This window comes from Pisolithus orientalis (assembly GCF_024613125.1).
Source record: "Pisolithus orientalis strain OTSU chromosome Unknown F5J12scaffold_123, whole genome shotgun sequence".
NCBI classification, from domain to species: domain Eukaryota; kingdom Fungi; phylum Basidiomycota; class Agaricomycetes; order Boletales; family Pisolithaceae; genus Pisolithus; species Pisolithus orientalis.
The window spans coordinates 31,272-52,445 of NW_026260904.1; the positions used below are offsets into that span (position 1 = coordinate 31,272).

The following is a 21,174-nucleotide window of genomic DNA, read 5'->3' on the forward strand; positions in this document are numbered from 1 at the left end:
CACTGCACATCGCACAGACGTTTGACATAGAGCACGGATGGAGCGGATCGAGTTATAGTTCCCCTCTAAAGTACCAGGATGGGCTGTCGCTGCAAGCCTGGTAACTATGCACCCGTATTCCTCTGCATGGTCTTGAATCCGTAGATGTCGGGCGACGATCTCATGGCTGGCCAGTGTACAGAAACGGGTGATCCGGTCGTCAAAACGGGACAATCCTATGTGTAGATCTCACACCGACCAAGTCTTGCACTCTGCTAGTGTAAGGCTTTGTGAAACGGCAAGTTTCTCAGAACAACCGAGCGTGAGGCAAATCTGAGAAGCAGGATACAGCATCATACGAAGTTAACTGTGTACCATACGGCCCCTCGTCAAGAATGCCAACCGTGGATCAATCCATCACGTACCTCGCGAGAGACTGCGGAACCTTCTATGGCTCTTATCATGGTCTAGCTGATCTCCGGCGTATGTGAGGCGTGAGGCGCAAGATGGGTGATGTGGTCGGGTATTAAATAATTGGTAAAAGCGACGAGTTCAAATAGATAGCAACAATTTACTAATGGCTTATCCCCATTTCCCTTCAACCTCACGGGGAGTGGGCAATAAAGACGGTAGGCCAGATGCCATAAGGTTCTCCACCACTATTCTATTGCATGGGTGCTCGAAGAAACGCGAGATAACTGGAAGATAGTCCTCGTAGATGCTCGAACCTACGTTATCGTGATAGACCTCGAATAACTCCGTCGTAGAGAAATCCAAATTGTCTATCTGGTTGCCATCGGCAAGAGGCAGCGCGGCCCAAAACTGCGGTAGAACGGCCGATTCCTTGGAGTAGGTAGTAGCAAAGTTAGTCTTCACGAGGTACGACAGTGCGTCCGACATCTATTCGCGAAGTCGTTCCGTGAGCTCTGGGGTGAACGAGGTGATCGGCGCAGGGGGTAGGTTGTGCATATGACATAGGAAGAATCAGTAGATTAGGTGAAGAGCGATGAAAACAAGGGCACAGCGCAGAGAAGTTGTGTTGCTTCTGCTGCGGCCAGCCCGTGGTCAGTTTGAAGTGTACTTGAGCGCAGCCTCACCGTTGGCAAAGTCCGGTCGCCTCGAGGTAATCGGTGTACAGGAACAGGTAATCCAGCCGTCAATCCTATGAATAGATCTCACAGCGACTAAGTCTTGCACTCTGTTAGCGTAGGACCTCCTGAAACGACCAGTTGCTCATAACAACCAAACCTGAAGCAAATCTGGGAACAGGATACAGCATCAGGCGAAGTTAACTGTATACCGTATGGCCTGCCGTCAAGGGTGCCAACCATTGACCACGTACCTCACGCGCGACTGCGATGAGCACATGTGAAGCGCAAAAGGGGGGATGTAGTCGGTTTTCAATTGGTAGAAGCCATCAACTCAAAACGATGGACCTTATTACGATTTTCCGTCAACCTCGCTCTTGCAGCAAGTGAACGGCTATGCATAACCACGGACGACAATGTGGTCTCGCCCTCCATACGAAGCTGGACGTGGCACGTCTTTCAGCGATCATCAATACAAGTAGACCCACAACACACCTCGCCATGGATTTCGGCTGGTATAAAAATTTAACTGTCTGGTGGATTTGATAGCGCTGTGCGTACCGCTACGGGGATAACGATCGTGTCGTCGTTGTACAGAGCGTGTTCACTTGTCATAGTTGGGCTAGGGACGCATAGAATGTTAAACGCGATACGCCTGGATCGGGATCGAATCCGTTGGATTCGAGACGGAAAGCCAAGTTGCACCGTCAGGGATGCTGTGTCGAGTTATGCGCGGTGCCGCGAGGCTTTTGTTGACGTTCCCGGTGAAAGTCGCCTGTTGATGCGTGAGAACCGGGCATCCTCCGATTCGCTCAGACAGCAACGTCGATGTCCTTGAGTTGCTAGCTACAATAATAAGTCAGGTTGCAACGACGATGCACAAGCGCAAGCACCGGAGAACTGATGACCAAGGAACAGATAAACTTCATACCCACTCGACATCCATCAACGACACCGCCTTCGCGTCTGACTTCGATCCGTCTTTGTACATAGTCGCCCATGAAGCAGACATCGTTAGCGGCCCTCGGGCAGTCGCAGCCGCCCTTGCACTCGAGTGTCCCGAAGCACTTCCTGACGGCGTTGATAAAACCGGTGCTGGTAGTGGGCTTATCCCCTTAGAGCCGCAGCATACCCTTGTCTTCGAAGATGATGACGATGACGGAGAAGGTAGTAATGCCAAAGCACCTCGAAAGCCAAGACCTTCACATCTGCTGGTAGACAGGTACGTCTTTCTCGCCCTCAAGATCTTCCCGCGTGTCCAGTTGTCCGATCGACGGGCATACTGCCAGTCGGAGGGCCAATGTCCCGGCGGTGATAGCTTGCTTTGTGATATGAATGTGATAGGCTTGAGTTCTTTTCTTGATACTTTGCGAACACGTTTGCGCGAACGGCGCTTACTGCGTGTTCGTCGCAATTTGTGATGTTCTCCCGTCGTGTGTTCCCATCCTAAACTTCTTCTCAACAGGTACGACGTTCGACTACTACTCGATGTGCTACCCACGCATAACCACCCTGGACCATCACATGCTGCTGCTACTGCCCGCCGGCCCCTCTCGCCAAGTGGGTGGTCGGACCTGCCTTCAGACACAGAAGACACGTTCTTCTTTTCTCCGGAAGAGGCAGAGGATTATCGTCGTGATAAACGCAGGAAACTTATCGACCATGCTAGGGAGGAGCGTATTCGAGCCATTTTGGCCCGCGATCGCGCGAGAGGAGAAACAATGGGTGAAGACTTGGACGTTTGGGGCGGAAGTGACGAAGAGGTGGGTGTGTGTCCTGCGACGATAATTTCCCTACTCTGCCCTTTGGTATTTAAAAACCACTTCGATTCATGAACATATGGTTATATTACAGCCGGACGAAGCTCAGAAAGAACTCCTCCGTCGAACGGCGGGGCACGTCGTGTCGTCACCCAACCCTGCGCAACTAGAGATGCGCATTCTGGCGAACCATGGTGCAGACAAAAGGTTCGCATTCCTGCGAGGGCGTTGGTCGAGAGCATGGAAGGTCGCAAAGGAACTTGCAAGACAAGAACGACGAGACACGGATGAATCTAAGATAGCAGACAAGCCCTCCGGAAGTTCGTCGCTGCAAGGACTAGTAGCCGGATACGGAGAGAGCGGAGAGAGCGGAGATGACCCCAGCGAAGGTGAGGTAGCGGAAGACGAAGCACGGGTGAACGTTTCGAAATCGGGGGTTCACGAATTTGGTAGTACAGACTCCGACGAGGCAGATCGGCAGAAGGCTAGGAGAGAAAGAGCTAGGGAATGGTCAGTGCGACGACGTGCTGAACAGCTCTCTAATGAAGGGCAAGTGTAGCATTCGTGCTAGCTGAACTCTTCGTCACTGTTATGTGAGTTGAGCTGTACATTAAGCTGTGCGTACTCGTGTCGTGCGGGTGTCAATGGTCAATGTAGTTTCATTGCTTGATGTGCTTTCAACTCGTACGCTCGCTCGCTCCACCTATCAAGAAAAGTGACCGAGCCGATAGCATGCCATTCGGTGTGAGAGTGCCGGGTGTATTCAGGATGTCCCTCCAATGTTGCGAGACATCACCTAGGTTTCTTCTCTGATGACCAGTTGCGACAAGTTCATTTGTCTCTGCATAACATGGATGAACCATCATGGAGTGTCAGCACAAGGAACTTGACAGGCAGACAGTGAATAGTGGGGTCCAGGTCCTTGTTAAACTCTTCTGTGGGCCTCGGTGGCTCTGCCATCTTAGGCACCACTTTTTAGGGGAGATTCTATTTCCACCAGGCTTGCATTAATTATATATTAGCCCTCCAGGCACTCCTGGACACATGGGGCAGAGACTCGTGATGCAGCTGGTTGCAAAATATACAGAAAATATACATGTCCTTTCAGTACTGAAAGCCAGGCAGAAAGAGTGATGAAATGAAAATGTCCTTTCAGTGTGGAAAGTCAGGCAGAAAGAGAGAAATTATACATCTCCTTTCAGTATGGAATGTCAGGTGGAAACAATGCCATTCTTGGCTGTTGAAATACATATAGTAGTGAGGGACATGTAACAGAACACTCATGAACCTGAAGAGCATCAATGCACATTGCATGCCACAGATCATTATTCAGTACCACATTGTGATGTCCTGAATGCATACTCTCAGCATAAAAACTCATAGCAATCATGCCATTGTCACTGGCACCCACATCATTGACATACAAGTGGTGCATGCCACTGTGCATGATTTTCAAGCACATGCCCAACTACATATAGAAGAAAGGGTACTGTAGGCAACTACAGGAAATCAGTAAGTAGAATACTGCTAAAGAATGGTAATCTTACCCTCAGTAGTGAACAATCTACTGAGGGAACAGTGTAATGACTGTGCAGTAAGTATGTTTATTCTGGAAAATTTGCAGGTGGCTGGGCCCACAGCCACTGCAAATGCATGGGTAGCCTGCTGACTAAGTGAAGGGTGCACATGTAAGAAAGTGAGGGTCAGGTGACTTGCAGGCATCAGGAAGTGAAAAAATGGTTTAAACCTGTTTAAACCTGTCACTGACTGGTTGTGACTGTGATTCCATCATTCCCCAACTCTCTGATGGGTTGTGCACAACCCTTGCCTGTTTGTCAGCACTCAATTCAATGCTACTGAAAGACACTGCACATAGGCTGTGTAACCATGCATGAAATAAATGGGTATTCTGCAAAGAGACCCACCCAAATTTGCTAGATGAGTGGTGTTTGGGTGTGGGAAGCAGTCACATGACTGTGACCTTTGCATGGCATTTGTGCTTGGGGCTTGGCTGCATGCATGCAAATGTGCAGTTGCAAAAAAATTGGCATGGGCCACCCTCTCACCTGGGAAAATTTGCTTATCTGGCTGCAAATTTCCTGGTGCTCAGTGACTTAGCACACTTTACAATGAATTTTGCACTTTACAACCTGTTCCCAGAGCAAATTTCCCACTTTTTGTTAGCTAAGAGCATAGATAAACATATGTAGGACATGAACAGAGTTCCTCAGCACCCTCTTGAGCCATCCCACCTGAGCCACAATGGTGTGATGCCCAGCAGGACCCACCCAAATGCTTGACCACCTTCCCTGCCCCCCCACCTCAGGGCAGTATTTCCTTTTAAGGCAGTTCCCATGGCATTGCCACCTGCAAATTTTTCATGCTAAGTGCACTCTAATGGCTTATGTAAGCAGCCAAACATCGCACCAAAAGAAGTGAGAAGACAGGGGAGAACATATCTCCAACACTATGTGCTTCCAGGTGGTCTGCATGATGATGCATAGTGTAAGGAGCAGAAAACCCCACCTTACTGCAAGACCTACCAAGAGCCAAAGGAGACCTATGCATGTGACTGGGGCTCCAGTCTGGTATGATTGGCAGTCACAAAGAGTTTACAGACCTGGGCCTTGTCATATCCATGACTCTCAGACTCAATCCTGGTTCAGTCCAGACCCCTAGCCCCTATCTCTGGTCAAGTCTGGTCCTAGTCTGGCCTAGAAAACCCAACTCCAGCCCTAGATAACCCAACTCCAGCCTAGATAACTCAAGTCTGGTCTTTTACCTCTATCTCTGGTCACTCTGGCCTCCCAGCCTTGTGCTGCTCCACCCTGGTCCTCCCAGGTCCATGTCTAGGTCACCCAGACATAGCTCCAGTCTGTTTTCCATTGCTTGTGCTATGTTTAGTCTAGTCCTTTCATCTGACTTTTGCTTACTGTACAAATCCTGTGTCCAACCCTGGTTATGCCAGTTACCTGGACTTAGACTATTAGTCTCAGCACAGCCTCTGTGGCTGTCCTACCTTGCTAATCCTCTCTTACCAACAAGTCCAGCTCTATGTTCATTACCCTGGACCAGCCTCACATATTTATCCCATGTACATACTTCATAGCACTCCAGTCAGAATATGTAAAGTTGTAGTTGGGATGTCTCAAGCTCATGCACACAAAATGTACCATATGGTATTTGCACAGTAAGATGTGGAGACAAAAAAAGATATCTATCTAAAATTTTCGAGACAACATTTATATATGAGGAGGTATGCAATACTGAGGTATCGCATACACATACTAAGTAGCTCCTATTTTTGGGGCATAACCCCTAACACCCTCCCATGCAGAGCTGACCCAGGCTCAGAAAGCAAAGAAATAATGGGAAAAGAAAGAGATGAGGAGAAAAGAAAAAAGACAATTGCACAAAGGTTAGGCTTCACAAACTAATACTTTGAGGGTTAGGCCTCAAAGTCCAAATGCAGAGAGGGGGTGTTGAACCCAATCCTTTAATCAGGGAGTTGAGTCTCCAGAGGGAACACTCCCTCACATTTGTGACCTATCCTCATCCTTGAACAGGTTGTCAGTCATTTCACCCTCCTCAGGCTCAGAGTCTTTAGCAGGGGGGTTTCCCCTGACAGTGGATGCTCCCCCACAAGGACAGTGGGGAAGGTTTTAGATAAATGCTGCAGAGGCAAATGTGGAGATGATCTGCTGATCATCAGCCCATAACCAATGGCTTGAGCCTGATGCTCATACCACTCCCTTGATCTGACATCGCTTGGGGGGCAAGGTTTGGTGAGAGCCTCCCTCAGGGGCTCAATTTTTGCCATAACCTGAGGGTTATTCTCCCCTCCATTTGCAATGATGCTGTTGACATACTCTTGACTGGCTTGTCGAGCCCATTGTAGCATGTCATCAGCATCATATGCACTGACCCCATTAGCAGTGAGATATGCTGTGATTGAGGCCCTATTGACTGAGGCAGTGAACTCACCATCCCAGGGATGTGATGCACCTTCAACTGGGCTGACTTCTGCCCAGTCAAGGAGGGACCAATATCATCCCCTTACTGTGAGTAGGCAAGTCAACTCATGCATCCAGAAATTTCAAGCCCTATGGCTCTGGGGAACTGGTACCAGGTGCTCATAGAGGAGGAACCCTTGGATAGTGTGCAGAGACAGAGGATTGGTCTCTGTGTTGGAGTCATCTGGCCTGCTAGATGTCCCCAGTACCCCTGGGAGCATGGCCATGAGTATGGACTCACCATCTTCACCCCAGTGATGGTGCCTCTGTTCTTTGTTGATGAACTCCCTCCAAGCTTTGACAGAGCTGTTGAGGGGAGGGGCATTTGGTGGTAGCTTGGGAATGCCCCTAGACTTCCCACCTGAGGGCTTGGCCCCTTTTTCCTTGCAAGGAGGTTGTGTCCTTGTGGAGGACTGAGCTTGGAAGCTTGGCATGGGCCTTTGTTCAGAGACCTGTTGAGTCTCATGCAGTTGATGAGCACAGGGGTAGGGGTTGAACCTACATTGGGCACTGGAGTTGAGCCCAAAGGAGCATCTGCTATCCACTCCTGCAGCACTGGAGCACCTCCAGAGGGGCCAGACATAGGTGGGGGTATCCCCACAATGGATGCTTGTCCCTCCTCCCCTTGGGGTTGGGCTGCCATCCCCTTTTCTTTGAGTGCCTCTCTCCCCTCATGAGATTTCTTGGAAGACCATGCAGGGGGCTTCCATTCACTCAATGCAAGGTTGATGACCTCATTCAACCCCAACTTGCATCTTTTCCACAAGTTGAGGTAAGTTATGAGGTCCTGTGCCTTTCAGATGCAGGGAGCCTTATCCTCTGGCTCCTGTAATGCTCTTGCATAGAGCTTGTGGATATCATCTGTGGTGTTGAAGAGGGAAACAGGCCCCAGGATGCCTCCTTCAAACCATATGGCCCAGCAATATGGTCTCTTGCCCACCAGGACCAGTGGGACAACATGCAGCCTGAGGTTGCACTTTACACTGTCAATCATTTTGCCCTCATAGGCATAGAGATTGTTGTTGATCCTCATGAAGAGGATTTTATTCTTACTGTGTGAGCCTTTGCCTACACTAAGCACACAATGGGGCCATTCTGTCCCATTGAACTCAGGGAACATTGTTCCCTGTTGTGGGAATGGAGGGTGCACCCTCATCCAGAGTGATTTGGACATCACTAGGGATGTCTGGGAAGCTGACAGCATGGTTGGTCATCATCACATCCTCTGTAGGAGGATGGTGAGGCCATCTGTGCTGCAACAAGGGTTGCTCCCTTGAAACATGAGAACTAGCAGGCTTTGCCTGCACCTCCCCCCTGAAACAAACATTGCAGCAGGGAGGGTTGTCTGGGACATCAAGGGACCAGCCCCAGGCTGGTTGAGGATGTGGTGGTCAGGACCACCAAGGGACACAACCCATGGTTTGAAATTGCATGCCTCCTGCTCAACTGATGTGGGAGCTGGGCATGTACAATGGAGTTTGTCAATCTTGTCTTGCAGGTGACAAATCTCATTATCATGGTTGTTGAGGTCATCCTCAAGGTATGCAATGCAACAATGCATGCAGCTTTGTCTGCAAGGTTGAATATTGCAGGAGTGAGGCCTGCTTTGGAGAGGGCCATGCCATGGGAGACATGCAATGCATAAGCATTGCATGTCATGCAACTGGGATCATGATGATGGATAAATGGCAGTTGTGGGTGGCACACCCAGAAGGGTCCTTGAGGGTGTTTGTTGTGATGACCATCACACTCTTGAGACAAGGTGCATGATGATGCAATGGATGGGGAGTGAGCATGCTTCTGGCCACTGCTGACCATATGCATGCTGCACTGAGCAGTGGGGGATGGTGAGTGAGGAGCCTTGCCATCAGGTCATGCACCTCAACATGCAGAGAGTTCATCATGATTGCACATGGCTGACTCCCTGTGAGAATGGCATGGGGATGGCAGGGGGGAGCATGAGCTCTGGGTGCTGTGATGGTTATTGCAGGAAGACATTCTTGGTGGTGTTGTACAGAGGTGGTGCTACAAGGTGGTAGTGGTACATGTGAGGAAAACAGAAGAGGAAAATGGAAGGCATGAGGCATAATTAAAAACTTAAGTAATACTCAACATAGAAAAAAAAAGCATGTGAACAAGGAGTGATCAGTGGGTGGCAATGTTATACAGTGAGGGACAAAAGTGTTGCAATGTCTGTGAGGTGTGATTTTCTGCCAATGTAGCTCAGGCTATTCTGCACAGATACTCATGATACCTATGCCATTGGAAAGGGGTGACTCTAAGCTTTCCAGAGCACTAGTGTTCAGTCCAAACAAAGCATTACATGCTGAGATACACCCTATTCTTTCTGAAAAGTGCATTGCAATGCTTTTGTCCCTGACTGGTGAAATAGTGAAAAGTGACCTTTTGATGGGATTGAGGGCATGAAGGATGGGAAAATATGATTACATAATAGACCACATGATCTTAGAGATGATTTGTCAGCATGTAAATAATGACAATGACAAACATTGGACTTGTACCATTGACCCTCCTTCTTTTACTGCAACTCATGAAATCATCTCTCTAGCTCAAATGGTCATTTTGTCAAGGAATTCTTATCAAATACTGGTGGACACCACAGTGCCATCAGTATAACATGCTCTCAGAACCATCAGTCCCTTAAAAACCTGCTGTCAGTCATTCCCTGGACTGTTTCCCCCCACATGCCTGATGTGTTCTGGGACTAATCAGTACTTGGAAGGCTGAGAATGTTTTGGAGGTCAATCTGGCACTTCAGAACATGATGGATAAACCAGTCCCCTCTCAACCAATGTATTTCTGGCACAGGGACAGTGGTATGGAAGTTGGGGCAAGACAAAATCCTCTTTACCCCTGGGTGTCATCAGAAGGATATGCTACTGAACTGCCATGGAGCTGACTCCTGTGCTTCCATCTGGCCCTGCATATTGCCTTTGGTGACATATGACCAAATAATCCTTCCCCAGTCATCTACAGTTCAAATCAGAGCAAGGTCTAGTGAACCCTCTTATGGTGCCCAGAGCACAAGGAGGGTTTGTCTCACCCCAACTTCCATACCACTGTCCCTGTGCCAGAAATGCATTGGTTGAGAGGGGACTGGTTTATCCATCATGTTCTGAAGTGCCAGATTGACCTCCAAAACATTCTCAGCCTTCCAAGTACTGATTAGTCCCAGAACACATCAGGCATGTGGGGGGAAACAGTCCAGGGAATGACTGACAGCAGGTTTTTAAGGGACTGATGGTTCTGAGAGCATGTTATACTGATGGCACTGTGGTGTCCACCAGTATTTGATAAGAATTCCTTGACAAAATGACCATTTGAGCTAGAGAGATGATTTCATGAGTTGCAGTAAAAGAAGGAGGGTCAATGGTACAAGTCCAATGTTTGTCATTGTCATTATTTACATGCTGACAAATCATCTCTAAGATCATGTGGTCTATTATGTAATCATATTTTCCCATCCTTCATGCCCTCAATCCCATCAAAAGGTCACTTTTCACTATTTCACCAGTCAGGGACAAAAGCATTGCAATGCACTTTTCAGAAAGAATAGGGTGTATCTCAGCATGTAATGCTTTGTTTGGACTGAACCTTAGTGCTCTGGAAAGCTTAGAGTCACCCCTTTCCAATGGCATAGGTATCATGAGTATCTGTGCAGAATAGCCTGAGCTACATTGGCAGCAAATCACACCTCACAGACATTGCAACACTTTTGTCCCTCACTGTACTATCTACCTTGGACAGAATGTGGTGTTCAGTTATTTTTAGGCTTTTTTGATCTTTATCTTTTTTATGTTATTTTATTTTATTATTATTTTTATTTGACTTTGTTTTTTCTCTGAGTCTGTTTGGTTCCATTAGTAGTACACAACTACTTGTAGCCACTAAGTGGCTACTATGCATTTGTGTGTATCTGGTGCCTTGCAAGGCAGCTGGTGTACATTCCATATGCCTTGAAGTTTGAGGTACCTGTCTAGGGCCTCAAGCTTCTTGCAGTGGGATGTTGGTTCCCATGTGCAGTCTCCCAGATTCCACTTGACAAGGACTTCTACCTTGTTATCAGACCACCAGTGGGTGAGTACCTCATCCACTATCCATTCATCATCATCAGTCATACTGACATTGTAGAAGGCATGTGCATCACATCTTGGAAACAGTAAGTTGTCATTTGGCTTGTACTTGCACAGAAGCCCAATGTGAAACATTGGGTGTATGCATCTTGTGTTTAGTTTCTCTGGTAGCTTGAGCATATATGTGTCATTCACACCATCACAGCACAGAACCTTCATCAGCCCAATGAATCTTGGTATGAGCTTACAAGCTTGTCCTTTGGGCATGGTCAGGTTCTTTGTGGAGAGATACACCAAGTCTCCAACTCAAAGCTGAGTTCCTTCTGCTTGTTTCTTATTGGCATGGTATGTTGTCATGACCATGACACCAACATAAGCCCCTAACACCTACTCCACCCTCTTCCAACATGTTCCTGTGCTTCTCTGCCCTCTTCTGACACATTCCCATGCTCCTCTGACCCTCCCAACACCTCTCTAAGGTCCCCTGTCCATACTCTGACCAATTCCACCCACCTCCACTCTCAGGCCAGTCACATGAAGGCCAGACCTCCACCTGCGCCTCCTCCAAGACCTTGGTCAGCTTGTTGGCATGTTGGACTTGCAGCCCTGCATCCCAGATAGGGGTCCACCCTTGTGTCAGTTTTTTCTCTATTCTTCCACTCCTTTGGTATTTACCCTCTCTCCCTTGTTGTAGTAGTTTCCTTGTCTCAGTTAAGGTCCCTGTCATCCCTACCCTCTATTCCTTGTGTCAGAGGGACTGCTAACCTGTTATATGCTTATTGGTTTGCATTTTACACTGCACTGCCCTTGACATATGTTGTATATAAGGCCACATAGTACTCCAATGTAATCAGTACAAATATTGAATAAAGTCCCCACCTTTGACTCCCTCTCAGTTCCCTCCAGAGTTCTGTCTCCACTCCCTCTGAGTCCACTCCACCTCTGAAATACAAGGGCTGAGCTCATGCAAGGGGGCAGCACACTAGCTGAACCTGACACCCTCTCATCCAACCTCTGACCTCAGACTCCAAACTCTGCCTCTGAAACTTTCCTCCATGCCCCTCTGCTCACTGTTCATTGAATATCTTGCCACCCTGTGGTCAGATTCACTTCAGACTTTGACTGCTGTACTCCACAGCCCAACCCACTCCTACTCTACCCTAAAAGGAAGTCAGGGGTGTTGTATGACTCTGACATACATCTGCACTATCCTACTCTCAATTATGGCATCATGTGCCATCTCTAAATTTTCTAGTGCTTGTCAGATGAATGTCCTTACTCCTGGTGATGACATAGTCATCCCTTTCTTGATGCATTGCATCATTATGGGCATATGTCTGTGGTTCAGTTCAAATGGGGCAAACCCCATAGAGCTGTTGATGCTTGAGTTTATTGCAAACTTGACCATTGGCAGCTTCAACACCCTGTCCCTCTGGTCTGGACAGACCATTGACTGTAGCATCTGTGCTACATTGCATATGGCTCATTCAGATGTGCTGTCCATCTGTGGGTGAAATGCAGGTGACATTAGGAGCTTTGCTCCTAGCATTCTGTGCATCTCATGCCAGAACGTTGTCATAAATTTTGTGTCTCTGTTTGAGATGATTGTCTCTGGTAGCCCATGCAAGTGGGCTACTTCTTTTATGAATATCCATGCAAGTTCCAAAGCTTGCACTGTCATCTTCACCAGTATCAGGTGTATCATGGACATCAGACAGCATAGGACTACCCACAGGTAGTCATACCCTTCACTCGGTGGGAATGGTCCCACAAAGTCCATTGCTATTGACCCCCATGATCATCTTGGCACAGGTAGACTGTGCAGTAGTCCTGGAGGCTGCTGATTGTCAGCCTTCATTGCCTGACATATGGGGCAGGTCCTGCAGAACCTGTCCACTTCTTGACTGAGCTTTGGCCACCAGTACCACCTGTGGATATAGTCCACTGTTCTCTGGGATCTGAAATGTCCCAGCATCCTGTGCACCTGGTCTACAACCCATGCAATAATGTTGTTGTTTTTGTACTTTGCACGAGGAAGGCACAACACTTCCTCTCCACCATGTAAAGCAAACTGTCTCTCTCCTCAAATTGAGGGTGATGTGACAGTTGTGCTAGTATCTTCACAAGTGTAGGCTCATTCTTGTATCCCTTATGGATGGTGTCCAGGAATTCTGGCACATCTCCATAGGCTATTAGCAAGGTTCGTGAGGCCTCAGTGGATTCGAATATCAATGGATCTTCCTCCACAATTGATAGAGGGGTTTCCTCATCATTCCTTTCTGCAGCCAAGGCCATCTCCTGAGCCTCCAGGATGTGGTTCTCCTGTTTTCCCTTCAGCCAGTTACTCTTATGAAGAGTTCCTTCCTGCTCTTCCATTGCTAATAGTCTCAGCTCTTGCCATCTGTCCTGAGGGAGATCATCTCCCTCTGGGTCCAGGCATATGTTGGCATTCACCCACTCATTGTTCTTGTTGGAGATGTTGTCTCCTCCTTCCTCCTCATAGTAACAGGATAGGCAATCCACCACTCGGTTCTCTGAGCCTTTGGCATATACTATGTTCGCATCAAAGCACAACATATAATCTATCCACCAGACCTGTCAGCTTGACAGTTTTCATTGGGTTTTGAGGTGTCCCAGGGCCTCATGGTTTGTCACTATCATGAACTTAAACCTGAGGAGTTTATCCTCCCATTTCAGTAAAGCTTTGATTATTGTGAGGTCTCTTGCTCAAGGGTCCTATAGTTTTGTTGAGCATCACTCAGCTTTTTTGACATGAAAGCTGCTGGTCAGCAGGTCTTCCATTCAGGTCCTTGCCCATACAGTGCACCTACTCCATAGAGTGATGCATTGCAGATGAGCCATATTGGCTCTTCCCTCCCTGGATCTATTGGCCACAGTGCTGCGTACTTGCAAGCCAGGTCCTTAATCATCTGGAAGCATTGGTCATGGATTTCCCTCCACAGGAATGGATGTCCATTCCTTTGTATCCCAGTTAATGGTGTCATGTATGCCAATATATCTGGCATACATTGTGCCAGGTATTCTACAAGACCAACAAACCATTGAACCTTGTTGAGCAACTTAGGTACTCTCCAGTTCCTAATTCAAGACATCTTGTCTCTATCTGCATGCATGCCCTTGGCATTGATTATGTGCCCAAGGCAGTCGAGTTTCTCAGTGTATAAGTTGCACTTCTCCCTTTTGAGAAAGAAGTCAGCCTGACATAGAGTTTCAAACACTATCTGGAGGTGCTGCTTGTGCTCCTCCAGTGTATTGCTGTAGATGAATATATTGTCAAGATAGATGTATATGAAACATCCTATGTGATCTCTAAAGATCACAGTCATAAGGTATTGAAATGTCACAGGGAAATTACAATACCCCTGCTGCATGACTTGGCTTATAAAAGTGCCATAAATTGTTGAGAAGGCTGTCTTCCAGATGTCTTCAGGCTTGACATGTACTTGTTTGTACACATTTAACAAGTCAATCTTTGAGTGATACTTTGCTCTCACAATATCCATCCTGATCTGGTCCTGATCAGGGAAGGGAGTTACATCCCTTATTGTATTTTCATGTCTTTTACAACAGTCAATGACTGTTCATAGTTTGCCATTCTTCTCTGGTATACACAGCATAGGTGTGGCTTGTGGGACACTTTCTAGCACCTACCACTCTGCATCTGTGTACTGATGGATTTTATCCAACAACTGCTGCTTCAGCCCTGCATTTGAATGCAGGAATATGAATATCTAAATAACATTTGAGTCAGTGTAAATACATGAAATTGTGAACATACTGAGTGATGATCCCTCAGGGATTGTCTCTCCCTGGTTGGAGGGCCCAACCCCAGTGTTGATGGCTTTGGAAGCCATCAAAATGTGTCGCTTTTGGGGATGTTCCTTTGGGCTTTGGGATTCTTGGGCCTCCATCATTGGGGACAGACTTCGAGCTTGCTTTTTTCCCCTGGCTCATGATGGATTCTGTTGAGTTGGAGCAGCAATCCTGCCTTTGGCATGGCTACATCAAATTTTGTGACTGTTGCATGGGAAGCAGGACTTCCCAGGGTTCTTGTAGCATCAGACCTTGTGTCTGCAGCATGCCTCACAGGAATGGGGGTTGGGGGAAGGTGTCCTTCTGGCAGCTATGGCAGTGTGACCATATAGTCCATCCAACAGTGGATGAGGCTTGTGTTTCAATTGGCCTTGAGCAGGAACATCTTCATCATCATCATCATCAGTTTCTGCTGTTACCTTCCTAGAGTGGGATCAATGTCTGGATCAATGGGACATCATTTTCATGGCAGTTTTGCACTTCTGCCTGCCTCATTCTGGTTCTTCCTTGTCATCCTCCTTCTCTGGCACCTCATCTTCACCCTCATCATCCACCTCCATCCTGTGCAATCCTATTATTAGCTGTTATCTTGTTTTGTAACTCTCAAGTGAACACTGTAAATAGCATAGCCTGCTCATTTGCCAGGTGTCTGTCTATTCAGATTCATCAGTGGCCATATTAGCAGACTGAGACCATCCCACTATCTCATTTTTTAAGTTTCAAGTCAACTATTCTATGTCAAAAAGCCATGCATTCGCTAAGCTTCCACCTATTGGGATACATTTAGCAGTTGTTTTAGTAGAATGAGATTATCCTTTGCAATTCTGTTGGCTGTCTAGCCATTATTGTCTTTTTCTCACTCTTAAATAAAGGTTGAATATGTGATGCGGCACAAGTGGTCAATTAAAATGGAAATACAAAATGACATTGTATGTACTGTGGAGGAGTAAAATGATAGATGGCCTCATTCATCCTGCTGTCCTATCTGCCCTTGTCTCATCTGCCAGAGGCCCTAAGAGATTGATGAGATTGTCACCCAATGCTCATCCATATACCTGAATACACAGAGCCTCTAGCTTGCAAGCCATCCTGTCCAGCATCTGCATGGTTTCATCCTGTTGTATTTGGATATCATACATTTAATCCTTGTAGTATTGGCAGTGGGCCTCAGCATTGCAGGGTTGACATTCCAAATCATTGATTTGCTCTTTGATTGTGTTGGACATTTGTGACACCTCAGCAATTGGGGCACAGACAGGTGATGGTGTGCTGGGAGTTGCAGTGGTTGCAAGTTGGATGGGTGCTGCTGTTGTTGATGGGCAGGTGCTTTGAATACAAGGGTTAACTGCGATAATTAGCATAAATGTAGATTGATTAAACATACCTGCTGCTGTAGATCCCTCTACCTCCTGTGCAACAGATGGGCCAGCCTTGACAATTGAATCTGCTCATACAGTGGCTGGGATTGGGTGGGAATCCCTGCATTTGAATGCAGGAATATGAATCTCTAAATAAAATTTGAGTCAGTGTAAATACATGAAATTGTGAACATACTGAGTGAAGATCCCTTGGGGATCATCTCTCTCTGGTTGGAGGGCCCAACCCTGGCATTGATGGCTTTGGAAGCCATTGAAATGTGTCACTTTGGGGGACGTTCCTTTGGACTTTGGGATTCTTGGGCCTCCATCATCGGGGACAGACTTTGAGCTTGCTTTTTCCCCCTGGCTCATGATGGATTCTGTCAAGTTGGAGTGGCAATCCCACCTTTGGCATGGCTACATCAAATTTTGCAACTGTCACATGGGAAGCAGGACTTCCTGGGGTTCTTGTAGCATCAGACCTTGCATCTGTTGCATGAGTGGCAGGAATGGGGGTCAGGGGAAGGCATCCTTCTGGTAGCTATGGCAGTGCGACCATATAGTCTGCCTGATGGTGGATGAGGCTTGCATGTTGATTGGCCTTGAGTGGGAACGTCTTTGTCATTGTCAGTTTCTGCTGTTGCCTTCCTAGAACAGGATCAGCATCTGGATCAATGGGACATTGTTTTCACAGCAGCTTTGTGCTTCTGCCTGCCTTATGCTGGTTCTTCCTTGTTGTCCTCCTTCTCTGGCACCTCATCTTCACCCTCATCATCCACCTCCATCCTGTGTGAGCTATCCACTATCATTTGCTCCACCTCTGCCTCGGTCACTTTCCATTTTCCTTTGTTGCTCATGGGCATTTTGGTCTCTTGAGCAGGTGGTGTTGGTGTTTGCACAATGTGGGGCATAGGGAGGCCCAACTGGTGGTAGTCATATTGACGCTCAACAATGTCGAGCCACTTGTGGTTGGTGACATCAGTTTTGGAAGGGGATAGGGTGGTCTTCCACTCAGGCCATGGGTGCTCAATCAAGCTGAGGTCTTCATGCCACTTTAAGAATGTGTCAATGCCAATGTGGGTCATTGGAATCTCATCTGTCCTAGTGATGAGATCATGTACAGCATCCTGAATGCATCAGTTAGTGAAAAAAATGTGATGATGCTATGACACACTAGTTCATCATTTATTGCCTTGATGGCACCTCTCCACTTTTCAATCTTGTCTGCCTTTCCCAGCTTGCTGCTTTCTGCAATAGCCTTGAAGTAAATTTGAAGGATGCAGTTGGCTGCAGCATTGAGCTCAGGTGATTTCTTGAAGAGCTTGTGAGACAACAACAATGACATGTTTCTGATGACAAGACAATGGAGTAGTCTGACAGTGAGAGTGGTGATGGTGATTGGAGAGTGGTGATGGTGATTGGAGAGTGGAAGAGTCAGAGGTTAAAGATGGACGTCGAGACATGCAGATGTCACATTTTTTATCCTGCCTATGAATGATTCCCATGGCATGATGGCAATACCAGTACAAGTCAATAATCCTGAATGCATATATGAAGCAGAAGCTCAGATAAAAATATGATGTGTTGTTCTGGAATAGCATTGCTGTTTGTTTTGTGTGTTTCCCATCTGATCCAATGGCAGAGCCTGGCTTGCAGCTACATAGACCAGCACCTGAGATTCCAACTGAATAGGCAAATCATCCAACATGAAACACAATTTATAGTGGGAAATTCAGATACTCTATAGTGTGAGAGGTTCCACTTTCTTCATTTCTTGTCTTCCTGGGCCCATCTTATATTGTGACAGGGGGATAACCCAATTATGGATAGGCCTGTCTTATGCAGTGCCAAGGGTTTGTAATCCTGAGATGGATGGATCAGCCTGTCTTATGTAGTAACACTGGTTTTTGTTTTCCCTTATCTGCTGCCTGAGAATACCATGGATGGGCCCATCCTTATGTAGATCCCTTTGATCTCCCTGTCTGCTGCCTGAGAATGCCTTGCATGGACCATCCTTATGTAGATAGCTTGGATCTCCCTTTCTGCTGCCTAAGAATACCATACACAAACTTGTCCTTATGTTGTGACAGGGGTGCATCTTGCTAGATGGGCCCATCCATTTGTTGTGATGATATACATGATACTACTGAAGGGCCTGTCCTTATGTTGTGACACTATTAGATGATATTACTGACAGGCCCATCCATATGTTGCAACAATAGAAACAATACTACTGAAGGGCCTGTCCTTATGTTGTGACACTATTAAACAGCATTACTGATGGGCCCATCTTTACATTTCAACAGGGTACATCTTACTGGGGCTGGGCCTGCCCATATGTTGTGACAATATAAATAATACTACTGAAGGGCCCATCCATATGTTGTGATGCTACACATGAGATTACTGACAGGCCCATCTTTATGTTGTGACAATCTAAATAATATTACTGAAGGGCCTGTCCATATGTTGCAACTCTATTAAATGATATTAGTGATGGGCCCATCTTTATGTTTCAACAGGGTACATCTTACTGGGGCTGGGCCTGCCCATATGTTGTGACAATATAAATAATACTACTGAAGGGCCCATCCATATGTTGCAACTCTATTAAATGATATTAGTGACAGGCCTGTCTTTATGTTTTGACAGGGTACATCTTACTGTGGCTGGGCCTGCCCATATGTTGTGATGCTATACATGAGATTACTGACAGGCCCATCTTTATGTCTCATCAGAGGTACATCTTACTGTGGATGGGCCTGTCTATATGTTGCATAATACTACTGACAGGCCTGACCTTATGTTGTGACTCTATTAAATGATACTAGTGACAGGCCTGTCTTTATGTTTCAACAGCAGTACATCTTACTGTCGACAGGCCCATTTATGTGTTGTGACATTATGAAATGACATTACTGACAGGCCCATCATTATGTTGTGACAGGGGTATGGCTTATTATGAACAGGCCTGTCTAGATGTTGTGACACCATAAATGATATTACTCCCAGGCCCATTCATATGTTGCCAACTTTGTATTCTAATCATAGATGGGCCCATCCTTATGTTGTGGCCCTCTCCATGTTATGATAGGTGGGCCTGCCTTGATGTTGCAACAGGGGGGTAACCTACCAGGATGGGCCCATCCATGTCTTACAGCAACTCAGTATACTTAATTGGTCATGGGCCCATCTAAATGTTTCAACATCCTTACCCACTGCAGGCCCTCCCATATGTTGTGGTAATGCACTTACAGGCCTGTACATATGTTGCTCTCACTTTAGTCCCTCAGGCCTGTCCATGTGTACTGGTGAATCTATTTAGGTTGGCCTGTCTCAGGGTCTATATGAGCATTGGTGTTTTGGCACACAGGCTGCCCATGTGTTGTGACTAAATGTGACTACACTATGTGTTTCAGTCATCCCTGTGCTATTTCCCCCACCCATACCTGACATGTTCTGCAACTAATCAGTACTGAAAATGCTGAAAAAGCCATGATGGTTAATCTGGCACTGTAAAACATGACCAACAATCCAATTACCTCTTATCTGGTGGGTTTCCACCTCAGGAGTGCTGGGTTGAGGGCTATGGTGGACTAAAACTCTTCATCACAGTCCAGGTGCTCTGGGGGGGATAGTCCACTGCACACTCCATAATTCCTGCAGTTCACTATGAGTTTAAGTGGGTTGTCCCTGGTACCCCTGAGGCACTGTCTATGACAATGAAGGAGATCACACAAGTCTCAGCACTTCATGAGCTTCTTGTTTCACCAGTCCCATCATATGACAACAACACAGCTGTCAAGTCCTTCATGATCAATTTGTGGGAGTTGCTAATCCACAAAAATACTCACCCTCTGAAATTTGTTTGCCAGTGCTTAGGGTGTGTTCCCTGGAAGAGTGGTAAAGTTCTCAAAGCTGATTATGCCAAGGTGCTTGTTGGTTGGGTAAGTTGTTCCTGATCTTACTATGTGTCCTGCAGCTGATGCAATGTGGCCAAAGCCTACTGACATTGACTTCCAGGGTTTCTGGACTGGGGTTGAGGGGTGTGTAGAGCTTCAAAGTTGGCATGCTGCTGCCCACCACCAAAGAAAAGCATCTCACCTAAAGGAGATGAAAGTGCCTCAAAGTCACCTATCTGCATGAACATTTCTACAACTCTCATCATCACATATGCTTCCCCAAGTGGTTTGTGGATGGCAGGCATTTCATGTAGATACACCATAGCAAGAGACCAGGTGCTAAAAATACCATGGTTGCCAGACTGCAATGTCACTGGCACAGAATGCAACAATGAAAACATGCATACCTTCTGAAGATGAAATAGGCAAGAGAATGATGGCAAGGCCATCATCACTTCAGGAGAATGGCATGTAGCCAGCCCCCTTGAGAGCCTTGTATGCTGTGTTAGGGTCAGATGGGTGAGGCATGGTGACTGAGAGGCATAAGGACTGACTGAAACATGTGGTTTGTACACTTACAGATTGAGATTGCTCATCCATCAGAGTTGGCCTGCCCAGACACCAAACTGGTGGCTGCTATACCTCAGAGACCAAGGACCAAGTCCATTCTCACCTGCTTGGTCTGATCTGTTGGGGAATGTAAGAGAAATATGACTACCAGGGATATCTATGAGCTCTTAGCAGTCACTCTGAGTTACAGTAGATGTGATCTTCTATGCCCAGCTTGAAGGGCAAGAAAGTAGGCTTCAGGGTGTCAAATGTGTTGCCACAGTCAATGAATGGCCACCAATCATTGATGCATGTGTCATACAATGCCATGAGTTCCCTCTGGTTGTTTTGTGACTTGGGGAGATGTACATATTTATGCAAGTGGTTGTCAAAAGGCATGGACAAGGCTTCTGCTAGGATTTTTTGGTTCATGGTTATTCTTGATGTATTTAACCTTGTCTTGGATGACCTCATGCAGGTTGGGTGGTGCAATTTCATATGGAAACTCAAGAGGTATTGGGTGCACATATGAAAATGTACTTTGGGAGACAAAGGTCTCATATGGTAAGAAAGCATATCAGAGATGACCTTTGCAGG

General features: G+C 46.8%; 1 protein-coding gene across 1 annotated transcript; it reads right to left on the reverse strand.

Annotated features, from left to right (window-relative positions):
- Positions 1–6,401: 6,401 nt before the first annotated feature.
- Positions 6,402–7,483, reverse strand: F5J12DRAFT_787555 (uncharacterized protein; the record flags this gene model as incomplete). Its single annotated transcript, XM_051743659.1, has 4 exons — positions 6,402–6,772; positions 6,812–6,850; positions 7,082–7,292; positions 7,343–7,483. 4 exons carry the CDS (start codon positions 7,481–7,483, stop codon positions 6,402–6,404), a joined length of 762 nt encoding a protein of 253 aa, XP_051594222.1.
- Positions 7,484–21,174: the final 13,691 nt, after the last annotated feature.